General features: G+C 40.2%; 1 protein-coding gene across 12 annotated transcripts in view; it reads right to left on the bottom strand.

Annotated features, from left to right (window-relative positions):
- Positions 1 to 1,375: 1,375 nt before the first annotated feature.
- The window catches only part of NRG1 (neuregulin 1), a 983,723-nt gene continuing 965,110 nt past the window's right edge, over positions 1,376 to 19,988 (bottom strand). For 4 of the 12 annotated variants that reach the window (XM_069485242.1, XM_069485243.1, XM_069485244.1 and 1 more), the window contains 5 exons: positions 10,146 to 10,248; positions 8,486 to 8,612; positions 5,934 to 6,064; positions 4,992 to 5,198; positions 1,376 to 2,051 (listed from right to left, as the gene is read on the bottom strand). In XM_069485242.1, the coding sequence (XP_069341343.1) occupies positions 1,397 to 2,051; positions 4,992 to 5,198; positions 5,934 to 6,064; positions 8,486 to 8,612; positions 10,146 to 10,248 (1,223 nt within the window). In that variant the 3' untranslated portion in view covers positions 1,376 to 1,396. Of the gene's footprint in view, positions 2,052 to 2,452; positions 2,574 to 4,991; positions 5,199 to 5,933; positions 6,065 to 8,485; positions 8,613 to 10,145; positions 10,249 to 14,906; positions 14,931 to 15,229; positions 15,253 to 16,970; positions 17,029 to 19,988 lie in introns of those variants that run through there. The other 8 variants (XM_069485249.1, XM_069485250.1, XM_069485246.1 and 5 more) reach the window with 4 other exon arrangements.

Here is a 19,988-nt window from a genome sequence, read left to right as displayed (position 1 = left end):
AACGGAGAGGTCAGGACACGTGGGGGTCACTTCTGCAAGTAAAGGTGCAATCTTTCCAACACACTTGATGTTTCCTGATGAATCATTGCCTGTGGAAAGTTCTTACTAATCACAAATCACATGCACATTGACCATTCCTGACAAAAATGTTCATGCATAGTTATGACCTAATCAAGGCAACGTGGAAAAACAAGAGAAAAATCATGGGGAAGAGAAGGAGTGGCCAAAAACACTTCAAAATTTCAACTGAGTCACCAAGCTGTTCTCCGCCTATACAGTTATTCCTTCTAAGCACCCTACAATGGAAATATCTGCCTACGATGACAAGTCACCACTATGTACAGCAGGCACATTTTATGCTAGAAGTATTTCAGACAAATTGCTGAGTGTGCTGTGCTGTCTGGGCTGGGCTTTTTGTGCCATAACATGCCTCTTCTTGAGCTGAGAAGACACAACCAATCACGAGTTCCAAAAATCAGTGAAAAATACAAGTCAGAAACGATTGCACCTTTATCAGCTGTGGTTTGATCTTCAGCTAGGTGAGCTGCTGGATCATTCCCCCAGAGAGAAAGTGAAACTCAGTCCTCTTGGAAGGTGTTAGATTTACTCTGATCGCAAGCCAGAACCCATTTTCTAAGCTATCCCTAAAACCGTTGCTTTTTTTTTTTTTTTTGTCAAGAAAAATAAATTCAAAGAAAGTAAATGGTAGCTCCTTTTAGGAAGAGCAAGCTGTCTTCTGATGAATAATATATATATTTTTTGTAAAAATCACAGTATTACTTTCTTCCTAATATTTAACATTACTTAATGCAGTTTCCTGCTGTATTTAATAGTAGCATGCTGTTGGATCTACTATTATCTCAGAGCCCAATGAAGCAAACCTTTGGCTGGCAGAGTAGACATAACTCATTTCATATTCTGAAAGCAAAGAAAACTCTGTACAGAAGAGGAGTATTTGGATGGATGTGCTGTTACAAGACATACCGATCAGGTGCTACTACAAGCAATCAGAAGGACAGTGGCGAGTCTTGCAAATCATACATCCAGTCAACATCAGAATGCAATGCACAAGAAGCCAGCAGAAACGGAATATATGGGAGGTTTTGCCGAAATACTGTGAAAAAGCAATCACTTTAACTGTACAAAACTTGCTCTCGACATAACAGAACATAAAGGCACCATTGATATCTTTCTCGTTTTGAAATACTGTAAAAAATTGCTACATATGGCACATAACACATTTTTACATACATATATTTAATTTATAAAAGTTTTTTTTTTCCTGTTTTCTATTTGCAGAACTGCTAAAATAAAATAAATTGTTTAATTTAAGGTGGAATACTTTATTATATAAAATAAAGTTTTACAGGTGAAATCTATGTGTTTTATTTAGGTTTTATACAGCAATAGGGTCTTGGTTAGCGATTACACTAGACAGCCTGGCCTGTAATTCTTCCTGTGTTGAGAAGCGGCCTGCTGGGTTAGTCCTGCCCTCAGCCAGCCGGAAGGCGGGTGTCGCCTCCAGGCTGGCTGCCAGGGGGTTCTGTATGCCCAGGAAGGGTGTATCTTCTCCTACTCTTTCGTCTTCTGTTTCGCTCTCTGAGTTACTGCTCTGGGAGCTTGTGTTGCCGTCCATTTCCAACTTGTTGGCAATGTGGCCATTGGGCTTGGTTCTTTTGGCCCGCCGGCTGTTGGCGAGTTTCTTAACAGGCTCTTGAGCTGGTTCATACTCCTGGGTGGTTTCATACTCCTCGTCCTCCACTATCCGCAAGGGGCTGGGAGGAAGGCTGTTGCTTTCGTGCGCCGGGTTGTGGTGGAAGGAGCCGAACTGCGGGGGGTGGTGGTCATACTTCTTCTCCCGCAGCCTGGGGGGCGTCACCAGCAGCAGAGGTCTCTCTTCTTCCACGAAGGGGCTGACTGCCATGGAGGGCAAGGACACCGTCATGCTGGACACGGGCGGAGACGTTTCCGAAGGGGGCGATTTGGGGGAGCTTGGCGTGTGGAACTCTACAGGTGACATACGCGCCGGGGTGGTCATGGCTGACACATACCTGTGTGAGCACAGAATACCCCGCGTAAGTGTGGTGGCATCAGAGGGCACAGAGCAGGGGGGGGGAGGGGACGGAGTTCACGATATTATATAATCAGAGAACAGAGAACTTCTACTCATTGACTACTTCTCAATCTTTTACACTAAGACATTGAGCACCCTTGGAATCTGACATTAGAAAGCCAAGAGTTTCCTCCCGGGAATACATGCAAAGAGCAGCTAGCTCATCAGAGCTTTGAGGATTTTCAATCTCATCATGATTTTAAATAAAAGCACATGAGCCAAGATAGGAGGGTATTAGGTCCTGGAAACCTCTCAAGCTTATAAGGACCAAGGCTCAGGGATTCGGAATGGAAAGAAGTATTACTAAAATACTATACCTTCCTAAAAGGCCAAGGGGTCTTAGAGAATGAAGCCCAAATGGGGAATGGAAGAAGATCTAAGATGAGTTGCTGATAGCTGGATCTGCATGCATTTGGGTCTGTGTGCCTTGTTTCTCCTTAGCCCAGCTATAAGGTTATGTCTTATGAAAAAAAAAGAGCATAGCAACTTAGATTTATTCCTGGTAACAGCGTAATACATTTGTGTGCTTTTCATTTTTTTTTTTTCCCCACGAAATGCTACTAGTTAACATTCAGTTTGCAACTATCCATCCCAGTGTCCAAGACAGTCCAAAGTAAGCCTGAGAGAAGCTTATGCTGGCTCCATAGTGACCACGATGGAGGCTACGTCCAATCTTTGGTTTCCCTTTCTTCCAAAACCCACAGCTACATCAGTCTTTTGTTAATCAAGGACTGGCTGGACCGTGTTACTTTCTGTCACGTTCCGTCTGCTAATACTCAGTGAATCTTGTCATCAGGACACTGAGCACATTGTTTTCATCATATCCTGCTTTCTTCCCTAAAAATAAGAAGGCCTGGCTTTTGGCACCGAGAAAGATGGGGCTTATTCAGAGTCACATTTCTCAGCTCTTGACAAAAATGTGACCAATGTATGGCACTAAGTGACTCTTCTCTTCACACTGGCATTCACAGAGTCTAATTTGACGTGACCTGGGATGACAAAGGATACATCCTCTGAACTCCACCACCCTCGGAACTTCCCTGCTTGGCTGAGATTCACAGTGATATGAGTGTGAGACCCAGCTGTCTCTAAAATGGGAAAGTGTCTTCGAAACTGAAATATTTGGGGCTCGAATCTTCAGACTTTTTGCTTTGGGGGTACTTAAATTAAGCTCTCTGAGAAATGCTAAGTCAAATTCAACCAACACGTAAAGGTGATTCATCTCTTCTATGATCTTGAAGTTCAAGTATATTGTGTATAACATCCAGGACAGGTAAGGATGTCTACCCCAGCAGGGAAATGTCAAACTTCCAGGCTAAATATCACATGTAGTGATGACGAAGAAAGATTTCATCCCCAGCCTCCTTTCATATTTCAAAAAAGACTGAATTAGGATGGCCAGACTTCCTTAATACATACAGATATAATTACATGAATTCGAGACTAATAACATTCATCAGAAGCAAAGCAGATGGGAGGGGGAGGAGGGGATGGATAGATCAATTCACACCGAATGGGTACAATGGACACTATCTGGGGGACGGGCACACTTTGATTCAAACGGCACAAAAGCAATTTATGTAATCAAAATGTTTGTACCCCATAATATTCTAAAATAAAAACATATATATAATAAATAGGCAAAATATTTAAAAGAAAAAAAGACGAATATTTTAAACCAGTTTGTGACCCTGCCAACGTTTTCACAGATGAGTTGCAGGGAAATCTCTAATTCCATAAATGCCATAAAGCTCTCAAATACCATTTTTGGGGACAGGCCCTTGAAGAAGTGGACATCAAGCTCTATAGGACCTGCAAGCCCAGAATGGGTCATCTTTTGTTGTCAGTATTTCCCAGTCCATGAGTGGAAAGAGTATGTCCAAATCATCTCCACTGGTGTCACTACCGAGAAGTGTGGGTTTGACATTATGTAAACCTTTTAGTAGATGTTCAAAGATTAGACAGATGATAATAAAATAAAATAAAATAAAATAAAAATAAAACCCAGTGGACTTGAAAACCAATGGGGAACAGCTTACTGATGGACTAGAAAATACCGGTTGGCAATATCTTTCTTCCGGCTTAGGTGAAAATGGATAAAGAGAATCTATGACTTCAATATTCTTATTAAATATTGCTTGCAGTTTACTTTCCTCCACACTTGATTCTCCCTTTGCTATAACCCTCCAACCCAGTCCCGTCTCCCCAGAAGAAAGCAAAACATTCTGGAATAAAGTGCCCTGTCAAAGGCAATCTCTGCTTCGAAAACCACCTGTGAAGACTGCCAGGTGCAGCGCACAAGAGATTTATTTATTCATCCCTTCTTGGAGTTTCATAAAAGGGGTACTCTAAGGTGGAACGTAAGCAATTGTCCCCTATGACAGTCAGCAGTGACACAGCCCTTGATGTGGTTTAACGGAAGCTGGAAGGTAAGACGGAGTTAGCACGTGCGGACACGAGGCCCGCTCGCCCACCGTGGCGGAGCTGGGAGAACTGGCAGGCTGCGATTACAGAAGGGTCCTTAGCAGGCACTGATGCCATCTCTCTACGGTTACGACCGGGGACACCGAGCCCCCGAGTGGGCCTGGGCCTACGGCCAGAAGTAGAAACTCCATCTGCTTGCTGCACCTTCTGCAGCAAATCATGCCAGCTCTTTATGAGTCTGTTGCCTGCCAGCCACTGGGACGACGAGAGGAGCTCAGAAGAATCGAGTTCAGTCAAACCAAAAGCCGACTGCATCAACTAGGGGCACTGCTAGCACGGCAACCGCCGCCCCCGAGTCTGATTAGAGCAGACTTCCCGAGGCGACACCGCAGGTGCTCACGGGTGTCCTCTTACTGAGGTTCTCCTCTGCAGTGGCTTTGCACTCCGGTTTTACCTTTCACTGTGAGGAGAGTCTCGGTAGGAGTCAGGGGTTTCTCTGGCATGCCTGAGGAAGCTGTTACACTCCCGAGGGCCTCCCACGCCATTGAGACGTCCTCTTGGCCCCCCCGTGGGGCTGCTGTGCCTACTGTTTTCTACTGACGACATCACGATTACAGAGTGGCTTTCCGAAAGGATGCTTTCCGTGTGTCCGTTGCTCCAGCTAGGGTAGAAATGTGAGAGGCAATGATACATAGATATTTTTCAAATTATTTGCAAAAATGGGAATGAGAGGAGGTGATTCTGACAAACATTTCAAATGATCGATGCATCAGAAGCTCAGAATAGAATTGCTACAAAGACATGTGCTATAGAAAAAAGGTCTTTTTCAGATTGGCTTTGCAAGGATACAATTCATTCATCTGTATTTCACTCACTCAATAAATATTTATTCTTACGGTCTCTCTGTTTTAGAGTGGCTTAGGTTAAAGAGACACTTTGTAGTATGCATTTGGAAGTCTAGTGTTGCTCTTGGTAGAGCACACTCAGAGAAAGATCACCAGGACATCTGAAAACTTAGGGCTCAGCTATTTAACCAATTCCTACATGCATTTCCCAGGACAATCCAATTATTGGAAGAAGTCAACTTCTAAGTATTATAAAGAAAAAGAACCAAAGACAGACTTGCCCCAGTGTAGCAAGATAATCTCTAGAATGGGGAACAGCATTCCAATGGGGTATTATTATCTCTTTTTTGGTAATGGAAAAATTGAGGCTCGAATTTCTACAACAATTAAAGGCAGAGCCAGTGGATATTCCAAGTGTTGATGTCCAAAGACTCCACATTTCACAGTCACATTAACTGTTTCCCGTTTCTTTCTTAGGCAGCGATAGCAAAAGGCAACGTGCAAAAATTCATTCTTAAGAGAAATGCCATGACATATTTTCATTCTCGTACCTGTGACTAGGAGTCTGGGTGACAGTCGTGGAGTGATGAGCTGTCGAGGTGTAGTGACTGGTGGAAAAAGATGTCTCTGCTTCTCTCTCGACAATTTGCTCGCTAGAGATGACGTTTTTAGATACATATTGCTGGATAAACAAAGAGACACAACTTGGAGACTCATGTAGATCAAAATACTGACATTGTCACACAGACACAAAAATCTATTCTTACACATGTGCTTTGTAATAAATTCCATTTCTCCAATGGCTGGACGGAAAATCCTGTCCTGGGTACTCTGGCTTTTAGAGTGGATGAATGAAGTTAATAGAATACTCTCTGATGTGTACGCAATGTAGGTCCTACAATCCCAAATACGTTTTATTAGCAAAAGACCTATTTCTTCTATTTCATTTCCAATTGATACCGTGACTAGAATTCAACACAAATATCTGTTCAACATTCATTTTTTTTATCATGGTTGCTGCAAGTTGAAGAAGGCTAACAGATATTTGAGCAAAATGAAACCATAGAAATGGTTTGTCTTACATAAAATTTCAAGTCACCATAATTTTTTTTTAAAACCTCTATATTTGGGGTCTACCTTTCTCTTTCAATTTCCTAGTACCTGATACCACTGAAAATGTTAACTTGTCATCAGTGGCAAGACTATCGAGGCTACTGAGAAATTTGAGGGACTTACAATGGTGGTCAAGGTCACGTATCTGGAGAAAGCACATAACGTACAGCACATCATATATAGAGGGCCTTATTCTTGGTGCATGTGTCTAGTTTATTTACATCAGCACACCACAGTAGCTATTACTGCTTTCTAGTAGTGAGAGAGGCTCATTTTGAAGTTGTGTTTTATTAATAAATGCTGTTAAAATTTATACTAAACCAAATTAAATAACAGAAAAAGGAATGGAAAGGAATACTCTTTAATGAAATAGGGCACTTTGTAGTCTGATGGTCTGTAGGTTCTAAAGAACCTGATATGTTCATCGAAACCCAAAAACAGTCAACTTGTATTACTCTTGACACTTTAGGTGGTTCTCTTGCTGGAAGGGCTATTCCATGTGGATTTTCTTGGGAAGTACAGCTAGCTTGATTTGAAGAAACAATATATAGTGACCTATTTCCTATTCTGGCCACCATTTCACTCTTTCTTCTGGGGAGGCAAAGTATCCTCAGTGAATCTAATGAAAATAATACTTAGCAATCACTGAACATTCAATAAATGCCACTGGGCTGTTTTAAGTAGATTATCTTTTTTAATGCTCACAAGGGGTCTTTAAAGTATTTTGATGCCTGTTTTCATAATGAAGAAATAAGGTTGAGAAAGGTTCAAGCCCAGAGTCATACGCAATTTGAGGCATAACTGTAATCCAGGGGGCCATTCTGCCTTTTATATATTTTAACATACAAAGTGACAGATTACAGTTATGTTTGTCATGAATATATTTACCAACTGTACAGACGTTCTGACGAAGACTGTTAGGGGAAAGAAAGCAATAAAGTATGTGAACCTGTTAGCCTCTTTTCCAACAGTCTCCTGAAGGTCTTTGCTACAAGACTTGTTGGTAGTTGAGTAACCACCAACTCCAGACTATGATGCATCTGCTCCACTCAAAATATACCTCCTCTTTTTATAGGATAGAAAATGGCCCTGCAATGTAATCTTTAAGCTTTGTGTATTCAAAAAAAAAAAAAAATACATCAGAGGTAAATGAAGAAAGCAAGAAGGATTATACAAGAATAGAAAAAGCAATACTCCAAAAGCCAGGAGATCTTAGTCCAGCTCTGGCTGTTATCTGTTAAAAAAAAAAAAAAAAAAAAGAAAAAAAGAAAAACAGAGAGGTTTGGAAGATATCTTAAGACTCTCCAGATTCTAATATCCTTTGATCTAGTTGTATGTAAACACTGGATGCTCAGTGCTTGGTAAAGTATAAACAAAATATTTGAACGATTACAGATATGTTTCATCTGGAGGGCATGACATCACGTAGGAAGAGCCAGGCAGTGGGCAAGCATCACGTTCTTCTAGTTTTGCTACTGAGAAGCGTGTGTGATAAGCCACTTGAACTTTTCATAACCTAATATCTTCCTTTGGAAATCAGAATCTGTAACTCACCAGGCACGTGAAGTGCCCCTAATAAAAATAACTCTACAGCTCTTTGCCTGGTTATCTGCACTTATCAGTTATAGACTGGAGTAGCTTTTATTTCCAAATTATTAAAGAAAAACTTCTTTCTGATTCTCGTATTCTTAATTTTATGGTGAATCAAGAATGCCAGTTATGGCCTTCTTGCAGAACAAACTCAACACTATTATGCCAACCCCTTAATGAACACTTCATAAGAGGAAACGTGCTGTTTTACAGTAACCAAATCCACTTTAAAAAATGTGCCCATTATTTTCTCCTGGCAAAAACTTGGATTCCTGGAAGCCATGGTGATTAATGGCAGCAGCTAAAAGCCTAAGAGCTTTAGAAAATAAACTTCAAGGCGCCCGAGTAGAGGAAAGATGGAAAGATGCTCAGTTTTTTCCACTGGCCAGAATCAACATACATTCACCAGCTGCACGTTCTCGGGAGGTGGATTGGGATGGTGAGGCCCGTTTGCTATGTTTGCCATGTTGTTCCGTTCAGACCGAAGACTCTGCCGAAGCCGGTCATGAAGCTTTTTCCGTTGTTTCCTGGATGTCAAAAAGGGAGTATTTATTTTTTTTCTGTTATTTACATTTCTTAGTACAGCCAAATCTTTATTCTACCAACACCTATGAGTCACTCAAGGTAGTGGATTGGTGACAAGGAAGAGGGAAGAGAGTGTGTCCACTGCATCCCAGAATAAGTGAGATCACACATCCATAGCAAACAGATTTAAAAGGCTGTATGGGATTCTTACAGAAATATAGCTGTTCGAGAGACAAGGAAGAAAAAAAGAGGAGAAAATGAGTACGTTGATATTTGGCTAAAATCTCAACTTTCCTAATCAATCTATCTTTGCCTAAGTCTTACAGATGGTCAATTATTTCAGAGAACAATTTGTTCTGTAGAATCGACAAGGCTGATTGCATTTATAGTTGCTCCTGTGGGTCTCAAGAAAATGAACTGAGTTTTGAATCTGTAGGTTATAAGCAGTGTGTGTACATATAGCACATACACACGAGTGAGAATATGGACATATTTTGCTAGTAGATTTTGGCACAATTGTAACATGATCCTACATTTCTAACGCTTTTTGTAGAATTAGGTAATGAATATTGAGATTGAATCTAATAAGACTCATGAGGTCCATTCCGTGAAGGTTATCTCTATCACCTACTCAATTCTGGCAACACGCTAAAGCATGGGGTATTGAGAAAACACAACCCATGCCCTTGATTTGGTAGCATGAAAAAAGCATATTATTTTTCTTCCCCAGTGCAACATCAAGATGATGGTAATATTCCCATGGATGTTTTGGCAAGTGAGTATTATGAAGCAATTTTTTTTTTTTTAAAAAAACCCTGTTCATTTAACATCATTTCAGACTTGAAGTGGAAGTGATACGTTTAAGAGAAAAGTGAAGGGAATTCACACGGTACGGTAATTGTATTTGTTAATGGGGACCAAGCTTAAGGGCCAAATGTTGTGAACACAAATCTATTTTAATGTTTTCTCTTTTATTCTTTCAAAGCAAGTTTTGTTTGATTTTTCTCCCATGAGATGCTTTTTGTTCAGCTCACACTTTGAGAGCCTTCGTACTAGCAACCTAATTAGGTAGAAATGGTAATAATTACTGTAACATTCAGAAAACTGCATTTCAAGTATTACCGAGTGTTGATCTTATCTCCTAAGTTTTGGTGAAAACTGGACTTGTCCTCAGCAGTGATGTTAAGTGGACCTTCAGCACCCACCCTCCTCCTCCTAGTGCATGGTACCCGTGTGCACACGCACACATGTGGGCTATTCCAGGCTTCCATACATGTCTGTCTCGCTGACCCTTTATCCACTCATGGGGTGATGATCACTTATTACAAATCTTCTGAACACTTTCACACATATAGGCAAAGCTTTCTAATGTATCTGATTAGGAAAGGTCCTCAAAAAGCATTATTCAGGGGAAAACTCTCTCCCCAATCCCCTTCCCTTCCCCCTGCAAGACTCCCCAAGATTCCGCAGAGCCCTGGCTGTCTAAGCCATCTCTGCACTGGGAAGATGGAAAGGTGTGGAGAAGGGAGGTTTACTTGGTTTTGCAGTAGGCCACCACACACATGATGCCAACCACAAGGAGAGCGATGCAGATGCCGGTGATGGTGAGCACTCTCTTCTGGTAGAGCTCCTCCGCTTCTGGAAAGGGAGGACAGCAGATGTCACCAAAGGTCACTTACACTTGCCAGCACTTACTACGACTGAACAGTTGGCATGCTGCATGACATTGTCCATGTTCACAAGAAAAATACATACATGATAATTCTTTACATTTATGGACATATCTAAGGTACAACATGCTCTGCACTAGCTTTGAGCATAAAAAAGCCAGCTGGGGCCATTTACCACAAAAATACTATGCTCTAAAATTACTCTACTTATTAGCTAAATATGTGATATTAAACTGGCAAATCATGAACATTAATTATAAAATATCTCTTTGGTTAAAACTCTATACTTTTAATTTTTAAAACATATCTTTCAAAAAAAATAAAAATCTCTTGCAAAGACAACAGGAATCAACACCCATCAAAGGAGCTGGGATTGGCATCATTGGGACCCCCCCCTTCCTCCTTCCTCCCTCTCCATCCCCTGCCCCCAGCCTCCTTGTATTTCCCAGCTATTTTATCTCATCACTTTATATCCAGTGGTCTTTACAAAGAGTCATTTCTAACTTAAAAAATATCACATTCAAAGACATTTGCAAACATGAACTTGGCTTGTAGTTAGCAAATAAATGGAGTCCTGCTCTCTATGATTTAACAGTAACGTATGAACACAAGCAAAACAATATAAAGTAGCAGGGCACTGTATCAAAGAAAACCCAATATGGTGGGTAAGATAGTCCTGGGCCCAAAGGAAGATTGGTCCTTTGGAAGATAATTCTAATGACTTCACCAATTGTACTTAGAGAACAAATTTATTTGTATAAAGAAGTCACTAGCACAAATGATCTGTGTGATTTGGAACAGACTGCACATGCCTACATTGGCCAACTTGGCAGATTAGCTAATGTAGGTTATGCCAAGGAAGTGTGACACTTGGAACTTTGAACTAAAGGTACGACTGGACCCCAAATGCAATCACGCTGTAATTCATGGAATTTTTTCTCTTTGCAAATTAGTTTCTTTGGGGAGTTACTTGATTATACTAAGGTAGGTCAAGTTCTTAACAAGATTTGCTGATTTAATGGAGAGCCTGATCACTTAGGACCTGTGCTTCCAACCAGTCTAATGACATTTATTGGAAGATCTTCACAAGTTCACTCAGAAAGAGAACTCAACTGGTATATAATAAAAAGTGCAAATAGGCGGGTCAAGAACTGGGGAAAATTGCATGAATGGAGCTGTCTTCTCTGGACATTGACAAGGGACCGTCAAAGAATATTTCTCTTTTCCATCTACAGTCTCAGCAACTGCACCTTTCTCTTTGGAGAGAGGGCAATGTGTGAGACATTTTCTTGAAATGAAAAAGTGAATTTTAATTTTTATGATACAGTGGCCCTTATCACGAAACACAACATTTCCTACAAGCCAAGCCCACGATCATCAAATACCAGTTAACAGGTCAAGAACACGGTCAAATCAAATTAATATAGCACTGATTATTAACAGGAGAAGGAGGAGGACAGAAGTCAGTGGGTAAAAGACTAGAATGCTGCAGAGATCACATGGAAACAAATCAAAAGGGTTGAAGGCGGAAAGGAAAAAACAAACCGAGAGGACAGACAGACTGACAGAATGACAGAGAGAGGCGAGGAAGTAAAGGACGAGGGAAAACAAGGTTAAAAGTTAAGGAGCCATCTGAAGTCCCTGGCACAGCATGCCTGATACTAAGGGAGGAAAAACAAAGAAAGGAAAGGAAACCAGAGGGAGGGGATGCTCGGATGGGAAGAAAAGGTGGGTGCGAAGTTGGAAGGGTCGTCCCATACAGCATAACTCCTAACCTAGGCTCGCGGGCATGTGGAAGCCACGGTTAGAAAGCAAAGCAGCTGGTGCACTGAGTGTCACACAACGTATCAGGACACACAGAGCTGGTGTCGTGAATTTTTTTTTTTTTTTTTTTTGTGCAGCAAAAGTCAAACGAGGACATGGCATGGGAGCGCTTATGTGTTAATTGCTTGTGTCTGCTGCCTGCCCTCCTCCATAGCCACGGGACTGGGGATTCATTTCTCTGAGGTGTCATCTGTGAGCTGATGCCACTGTAGCCTCCCTTCTTGACCTTCGCCTTCTGATCAGTTTTGAGTATATCTATCTGAGAACTATCACCCCACTGGTCCTCCTCCCTGGGACCCAGGACGCAGAGCAGGGCTCCTTGGGCTGTGATGCTGTGATGAGTTGGTGAAGAAACAGGAATGTAGTATTGTCACCAAGAAAAGGAAGGTCCTGCCTGAATCTGTCCTCTTTCCCTCACTCTATTGTTTTCCTCTTTTAAAATGGTAAGGCTGTGCTCACACTTTTTCATTGACATCTTATCATCCTATCTTTACAAAATGCCGGGAAACTCTTCTGCAAACTTCAAAAATGGGGGCCCAGACCAGGGATGAAGGGGACAATAAAGGCATCACGTGTATCCTCAGGGATCCTTTGGACACGTTTTCTTTTGGCTGCTTTGTTAATTACAAAAGAAAAGGTTGAGCTGGGTTTGCAAACAAATGGTACCTGAGGACTGGCTCATGCTTCCTGTGCTGTGTAGAAAGACACACGTTTTCCAGTAAAATGATTATTTCGTGGAAATAAAAAGGCAGCTCCAAAAAGGCCAGAGGGTAACGTAGAAAGTCTTACAATGAGCCAATTCAAGCCAAGGCTCATAGAATAGAGGCGTGCGATGAAAATTCTGTGTTCACATCAGCCATTACTACACGCACTACAACTCTCGTCCAAATTTCTGTTTGAGTTTTGCATGGCTTCGGTAGATCAGGTGACCCAACAATAGGAATGTATTCAAGGAAAAATATTTGGTGAACAATAGCAGAAACAATGGGTTCTTTTAACCTCTTTTTTTCTCTTATGTTTTCTCACGTATCAGGTCAATTGGGCAAGAGCAAATTAGACACAGCGCTGAAAACAAGAGTCAGTGAATCCAACTGGTGAGTTTGTCTTAATGGGCAGAAATGCTTCGGAGTCTTTCTGGTTTGGCTGGACTACGATGTGTCCAGATCAGGAATATTTTTCAGTCTGATCCAGCGCGGCCAAGACACAGAGCCCTTATCTTTCTCAGTTTTAATTGACCCATAAGGTCTGATTTTCTTTAAGGATGCGAAGTCCTGGTTTAGTACACTGGCTGGCACAGGAGCGCGAAACTTCTGGCAAATGTGCCTTCGAGAGGTGTGTCTCTACTAACCTGTAAAAGACCTTACAGAGGGAGAAGTTCTATATGTGAACTCTCCTTTCCTTCATTGTTTGGGAACAGCAACATTATACAGTTAGACTCTAAAGTGATAAAATGAGAAATATGCCATTAGGGATAAAGGAAATTTATCCATATGGTGGGATTTTTTTTTTTGCTCCCTGCAGGGAAGGCCAATAAGCCTTTTCAGAAGCGGCACAATTTTTGTCCCAAAAGGTAACTGTTCTCACATGGACAGCTAGTAATGTGGGTGTTCCCTCTTGTGGTCCTTACTCTTGGCAGAAGTTCTCATAAATGTGGGAGTTTTCTCATCAAATTAAGTTTTCTCCTGGACTTTTTAGGGGGAGAAATAGGCAATTAATTGTGCTTTTATCCCTGTGGCTGCTAGAGCTTGCAACCGCCTCATCTGCCAAAAATTACGGCAACTGCATTGGGTGCAGACTGTGATGTCACCATCCAAAAGCATGCAGTGGCTGTGGGGTGCCCTCGCTGCATGATGCCACGGAAACCAGCTGGATGGGGGTCAGATATTCTGGTAATCAGGACATTGTTGTCCCAGGGCTGCATGCAGAGTTTAGAAAGACACGCTGGCCTGGCCCCATGGAGTCCCTGGGAAGGTAGCATAGCTTCCTGTTCCCCCTAAGACTGGCTTATTCTCCCAACTATTTAAGGCCTTGGGAAGGAGCATGCCCAAATTTCATACACTCATAGGAGATTTTTCTTTTTATGTTTACAGTGTGAAATAGCCTATTTGATTACTTGTCCAGATAATCCTAGTGACTCAAATTTAATTCCATTACCACTGGAATTTCCACCTCAAATAGCACAAGGCTTCTTTCTTTCTGTTTTCTATTTCCTTGCTCATAAGATAATGAAGTTGACCAGAGTCATGCTTGAATATCTCCAGAAAATCTGCGTAATTCAAGTCTGTGCATATAATATCGTGTCGTAATGGAAGGGCTTTCTATGTCTATTAAATCATCTATATGAAAGGGATGATTTTTACATTGTGTCAAACTCCCATCAGTTGAAGATGTAGTTGTGTTTTTTAATGCAAGTGCATTTAAAACGCCTTTTGTTCTCAGGTTTGGTATCTCCTATAGATATGCACCACGCTGACTTACCCCAGCTTTTGTAAAACGGCCTAGCCAGATCCAATCAGTGGGTTAAGCAAGGAGGGATATATGAGAATTTGCAGCGGGTGAGGTCATTTGAAACTCTACGTGAAGGAAGCTTGGGAATCTAAAAGCTGCTGCACTGAGTGACATTTCAGTAAACTAATCATAGATCGAAAGCAGACAAAGCATTGTTATAGCTGTATGATCCCTTCTAAAGAAAAAGGAAATTAGTTAGGAACTGAAAGGTAAGAGTAGGAAGGGGGAAAAAAAAGAGTTCAGCTCATAGGCTCTAAATTCTGCAGGCTAAAAGGAATGATGATTGGTCCATACCCATAAATTCAATCCCAAGATGCTCTGCCAATGCAGAAAGTTGACAAAAAAAAAGAAAGAAAGGGAAAAAGTTTCAGAAAAGAGCAAATACACTGCACTCCAAAACACATTAAACATGACTATCACGGCTGTCTGTGCGTGCACGGTGAACCAGACAAACAGGGGTGGAGGGCAGTTAATGAAGCAGTGCTCAGGTAGCTTCCAGGAGGGAGGGAACTGCTCTGCGTAAGACACGTGCAAATACCAGCACACCGTGTCTTTATTAACCCTTAAAAGACCTTACTGAGGGAGAAGTTTGGTAGCTGAACTATCCTCGACACCACTTCCTTGTTTGGGAATAGAAATACTATTTTTGTCATCAGAAAAGGCATTTGATATTTATTTCATTCCTTTTCCAAAAGGCAGAAGCCAACTTCCAAGAAAGTGAATTTTTTTTCCCCCCCCAAGACACAAAGTGGCAGAGCCAGGAGCAGAAGCCAAGAGGACGGTTATTTCGTTGGATTTATGGTTTTCATGGTTTGCAGGTACTTATGCTCTAAAATTTCTTGTTCCTTGGTGATGGATTTCATTTTTAGTTGTATCTCATCTTCTCCTCCTAACCTTCCACTTTCTCCACCACGTACGTGCTTCATTCACAGAAAGCGACAAATGCTTCTGCCCCAAAAAACCCAGACAAGGACTTGGGACACTGGAAGATTCTTTCCAGTTTTTTTTTCTTGTAATTTCTGTGTCATATAGGACAATTCTATGCCTCACTTTTACAAATGAGAAAAAAAATTTAAGTGGGGGAGACACAGAGTTCCTTGAGTCTTTAGTTAATTTCAACTTATTACTCCTTCAAATGACAAAGAGCCAACTAGATCATCTCTCCAAAGTGCTGAGCTCCGACTGGCACAGACATTAAGGGAATCTGCAGGGCTGCCCAGGGAAGGGGACTCAAAGGTGTGACAGCCAGCCAGTATCCTGGCAGCTCAGTCCACAGACTCCAGAGTTGCAGGACTAGGAGAATCTGCACGGGCTCAAAGGAGGAAGCTAGCAAAATGAGGAAAAGAGAAAAAACATCTCCAGAAATGACACCTTCCTTTCTTAAAACAAAAATGGATAATCAAATTTTGTCATGCAGAAGCTTCTAGAACTTCCCTTATTTGTATATGTGCGTGTGTGGGAGGGGGAGGTGGGAAGAAGACAGGGAATATATACCGAGTTCTCCATTTTCTTCCCTGGAACACTGATTTGACAGATACTAGGGCAATCTGATAATATTGCAGGGCATCTCTTAAGCTTGAAAAATGCAGCGTGTTGGGGGGTGTTTCTCTTACAAAAAAAAAACAAAAACATGAGTTTGGGCACGGAAGTACCTCACATAGAGAGGGAAAAAAGAGGAAGTGAGTGTGCTGGAGTCATCTTGGTTTGAGGTCCTGCCTCTGCCATTAACCTGTTTAGTGACTTTGGGACAAGTTCATTTCTCATGAACAAAATATTTATGACATGAACACATGCCTCACTGGGTGATCCAGGGAAGGAAGGAGACATAAAATATGTCAGCTAACAGCAGAAGGGGTTAACAGACACATCTGGAGATGCACCTTGGGCCACTTACTGCATTTAGGTTTACTTTTGACTAATTTCATGGCCAGGAAAACTGTAAGCTCCCGGGATGCTTTTAAACTTATTGTGGCCCTTTAAGGAAATGAAGTTTCCTAGATTAAAAACATGTATATACATCAAATAGTACACTGAATAACAAAAATAATGGGGGTCACTATATGTAATAGTTTCATTTGCCTTGGGTCTGCTGTACTCAAGCAAATAACCTAAATTTTTCATAAATTAAAAAGCTAGGGGATTAGGGTTCCTTTGGTTGCACAATGCTCACAGCAAAATAATTTATTCAAATCAAAGCAAATTTCTCTTGCCTCTGTGCAACGCCCAATTTGTCAAACTGACATATGTTTTTCCCCATTTGCTTTCTTCATACAAACTTTGGAACATCAAAGTGAAAATATTCATTTTTCCAAGGAAGTTGATAATAAATTTCCTTACTGATTTCCGTGAGGATGTGACCCAATTTTTCTTCCTAGAACCCCCTCCTCCATCTCTTGCCTTTTCCTCCTACCAGTCAGTAATAATTTAAGGGTTAACATCAAGCAATATCTACAAAAAACTCTTTCCAGAGAAATCATTATTCCATGCCTACGTGAACACTGCTAATGATCTTTATTAGTTGCATAGAAAGCTTGGTTAAGTCTTCAATAAAATTAGTAGCATGCCCATGCATACGTATTACTGCATTTACAGTTTTTGAGAGGTAAGTCTGTGAGCCTAACTGTAATTTCATTTCATGGGAAGTCATTCATAATCAGGCAGCTCCAATTTCAAATAATTCAATGGGAAATTGGTACTTAAAATTGGAATCTCTTCTGGCCATAAGCCCTAACAAGGAAACAAGCAGAGGAAACATGCATCAGTCATCCTAGACCTGGAGCAAACACTGCTCTAATTTATTTTTACTATTGGTAGCTACATCTCTTTCATTGTGAGTCAAAAAAGCAGAATGCACAAGCACTTTTCATTTTTTGAAGAGGTTATTACTTTCTATCTGTTCTGTTTAATCTAATGTTGGCTAAGACTCATTAGAGATCACATGCTTCCTATTGAACCTCTGCCTAGCCACTCCATTCGTCAAATTAAATTAATAATTCAAAACCACAAAGGTTACTGTAAACAATTCAGTTTCCTTTTCTACATGTGATTTCCTGCTGTGCTCTAAGCAATATAAAAAATTAATTTAAATCTAAAAGTCTTCAGAAACTATTAAATATTGACTCACTAATCCTTTGCCTTAGAATTTTATAATGGCTTGAAGAAAACTGATTAACCTGTAGGTTAATTTAAATTTTCAATTGCATTAAAGAACAATAAAACAACTTTCATTTTACCAAAATTATACGCCCATGCAATACGGTTTCTGTTAAAATGTGAAGATAGGATTTTATTCTTTAACATCTTGGGCCTACTTATGCAAATAATCTCAAAGACTTACAGGTTAAGTCTTGACTTTTTGTACTTTCTGTGATTTCTAGCGGAGTTCTGTCAATGCCAATTCTAAATGGGACCAATTTAGTGTCTGACTTTTAATTTTAGACTTACCTTTATAAAATGCAGATACTTTTTTTTTTCATATATACCCGTCCGCATTGTCACTGAGCCCTTTGGAATGTAACAGAGACTTTCTCCTTACTCCCAAATTCTACGTGCACATGAGCACACACACACACACACACACACACAGAGTAAAATGTCACTAACAGCTGGAATTTATGACAATTGTCATAGGTGAAGAGTTCTTTTATTCTGCTGTTGGTAAGACAGATACACATGTTTGATAACTAAGTGAGTAATTTCAACAGGTTTTAAAAGCAATCCATGCAAAGACTTGACGCACTGGTAACCTGTGATTCTAAACTACTTTTAAGGACATCTAAGTTTACTCATTTTGAGAATGTGCCTAAAAGTTCCAAAATTGTACTCTTCTAAAATATTCTATAACTTGAGCTATGCTATAATTAGGTCCTATTATATGTTAGCTTATATATGACACACTTGCTCCATATTGCCTGTAACTACTGAAACTGTGAATGTTTTTTTCTTTTTCCCCTCTGTGAAGGACAGTAAATACATCGATTATCGATTGCCTGCATACATGCACACTCACAAACACACACACACACACCCCACATCCCATATTAATGAACACAATCCCTTCCACTAAGAATTCTGTGTCAAGACAGGTCAAACTTGAAGCTGACTAGCCTTGACAGTATTTTCCTAGAAAGCTCTATAAATAATGTTTTATTTCCAGGCAAATGGCTGCCTTATAAAATATACATCTGTTCCTTTCATATTTTAAATCAGTTTTTATAAATCAATAAATGCCCCATAGGACATTCTGACCAGAGTCACTGTGTCCAATCCTAATAATGGAAGTTATGTGTTAATCAGCATTTTAAAAAATCATGTATTCGTATAGAATGTTATTCTTCAACTGAAAATGTTGTTTGGTAAATTTTAAACATTTCTCGTTGAAGCTGGGGACTATATTTTCCCAGTTTCTATGTAAAATGTATGCTCTCCAGACGTTATGACTACAAATGATTAAATTTAAAAATGGGGATGGTGGCAACCTTTCCTGTCCTTTCTTCAGCCTTCGTTGCTGCTTGAACATAAAGTTCCGAGAGCAGGAGAAATTTATTTGCCTGCCTTCTATGGAGGGGGTTGCGGAGATAAAAACCGAAAATTTAAGACACAGAGGTTAGAAAATTAACTCTGGTTAAGGCAAGTCTGGGAGCAGTTTCTGACTGGAAGCCCCTGCTTTTCCAGACGTGAGGCATCGCGGATGCACAGTCATTAAACATATCGTTCAGAAATGTGCTTCCTAGCAATATTTGTTAAATCAGGTTAAGGAGGAATGCTGCTTTCCTGGATCTCTTCCAAAAGTGGCATCGAAAGCTTACTAAAGAACTTATTTAAGGAATCACACTCTGAACTTCACAAATACGTATTTTTAAACGATATCTTATGCAACAAAAAATGGTCTAAAATAGCCGTTGAAAATATTTTCTCTGATTACTGCTGTCATATCTAACTGCATAATTATTACGGGATATAGCTTCATTTTTAATGCTTTTCTTCATATAGGGACCAAACATTGCCTTCGATGCACAATAAAACTCTACATAACAACAAAAGGTTAAGTATAACAAGTGTTCAGAATTGTCACTAAAATCTGAAATATGATTTTATTGTATTTATATAGTCTCATGGACTTGTTGAATCTATGTTATTTGAATACAAACACATGTTTCTAAAAGGTATAGCTTCCATGTATTAAATAAAATTCTATTTTTCCCTTCTATTTTTATTTTCCATCTACCTTTAAAATTATTTTAAAAATTATTTTATTAATTATAGATATGGATAGAAAAATTCTGCCCACTGAATACATATTATTTGCAGACTTGTGAATAAAGTGAAGATTGTGTTTGGAAATTTTGCAATGCCAATTTACTAATTTTTTACAAT

This window comes from Eulemur rufifrons, chromosome 12 (assembly GCF_041146395.1).
Source record: "Eulemur rufifrons isolate Redbay chromosome 12, OSU_ERuf_1, whole genome shotgun sequence".
NCBI classification, from domain to species: domain Eukaryota; kingdom Metazoa; phylum Chordata; class Mammalia; order Primates; family Lemuridae; genus Eulemur; species Eulemur rufifrons.
Note: the sequence above shows the minus strand (reverse complement) of the source record. Positions and strands in the feature narration are given on the sequence as shown.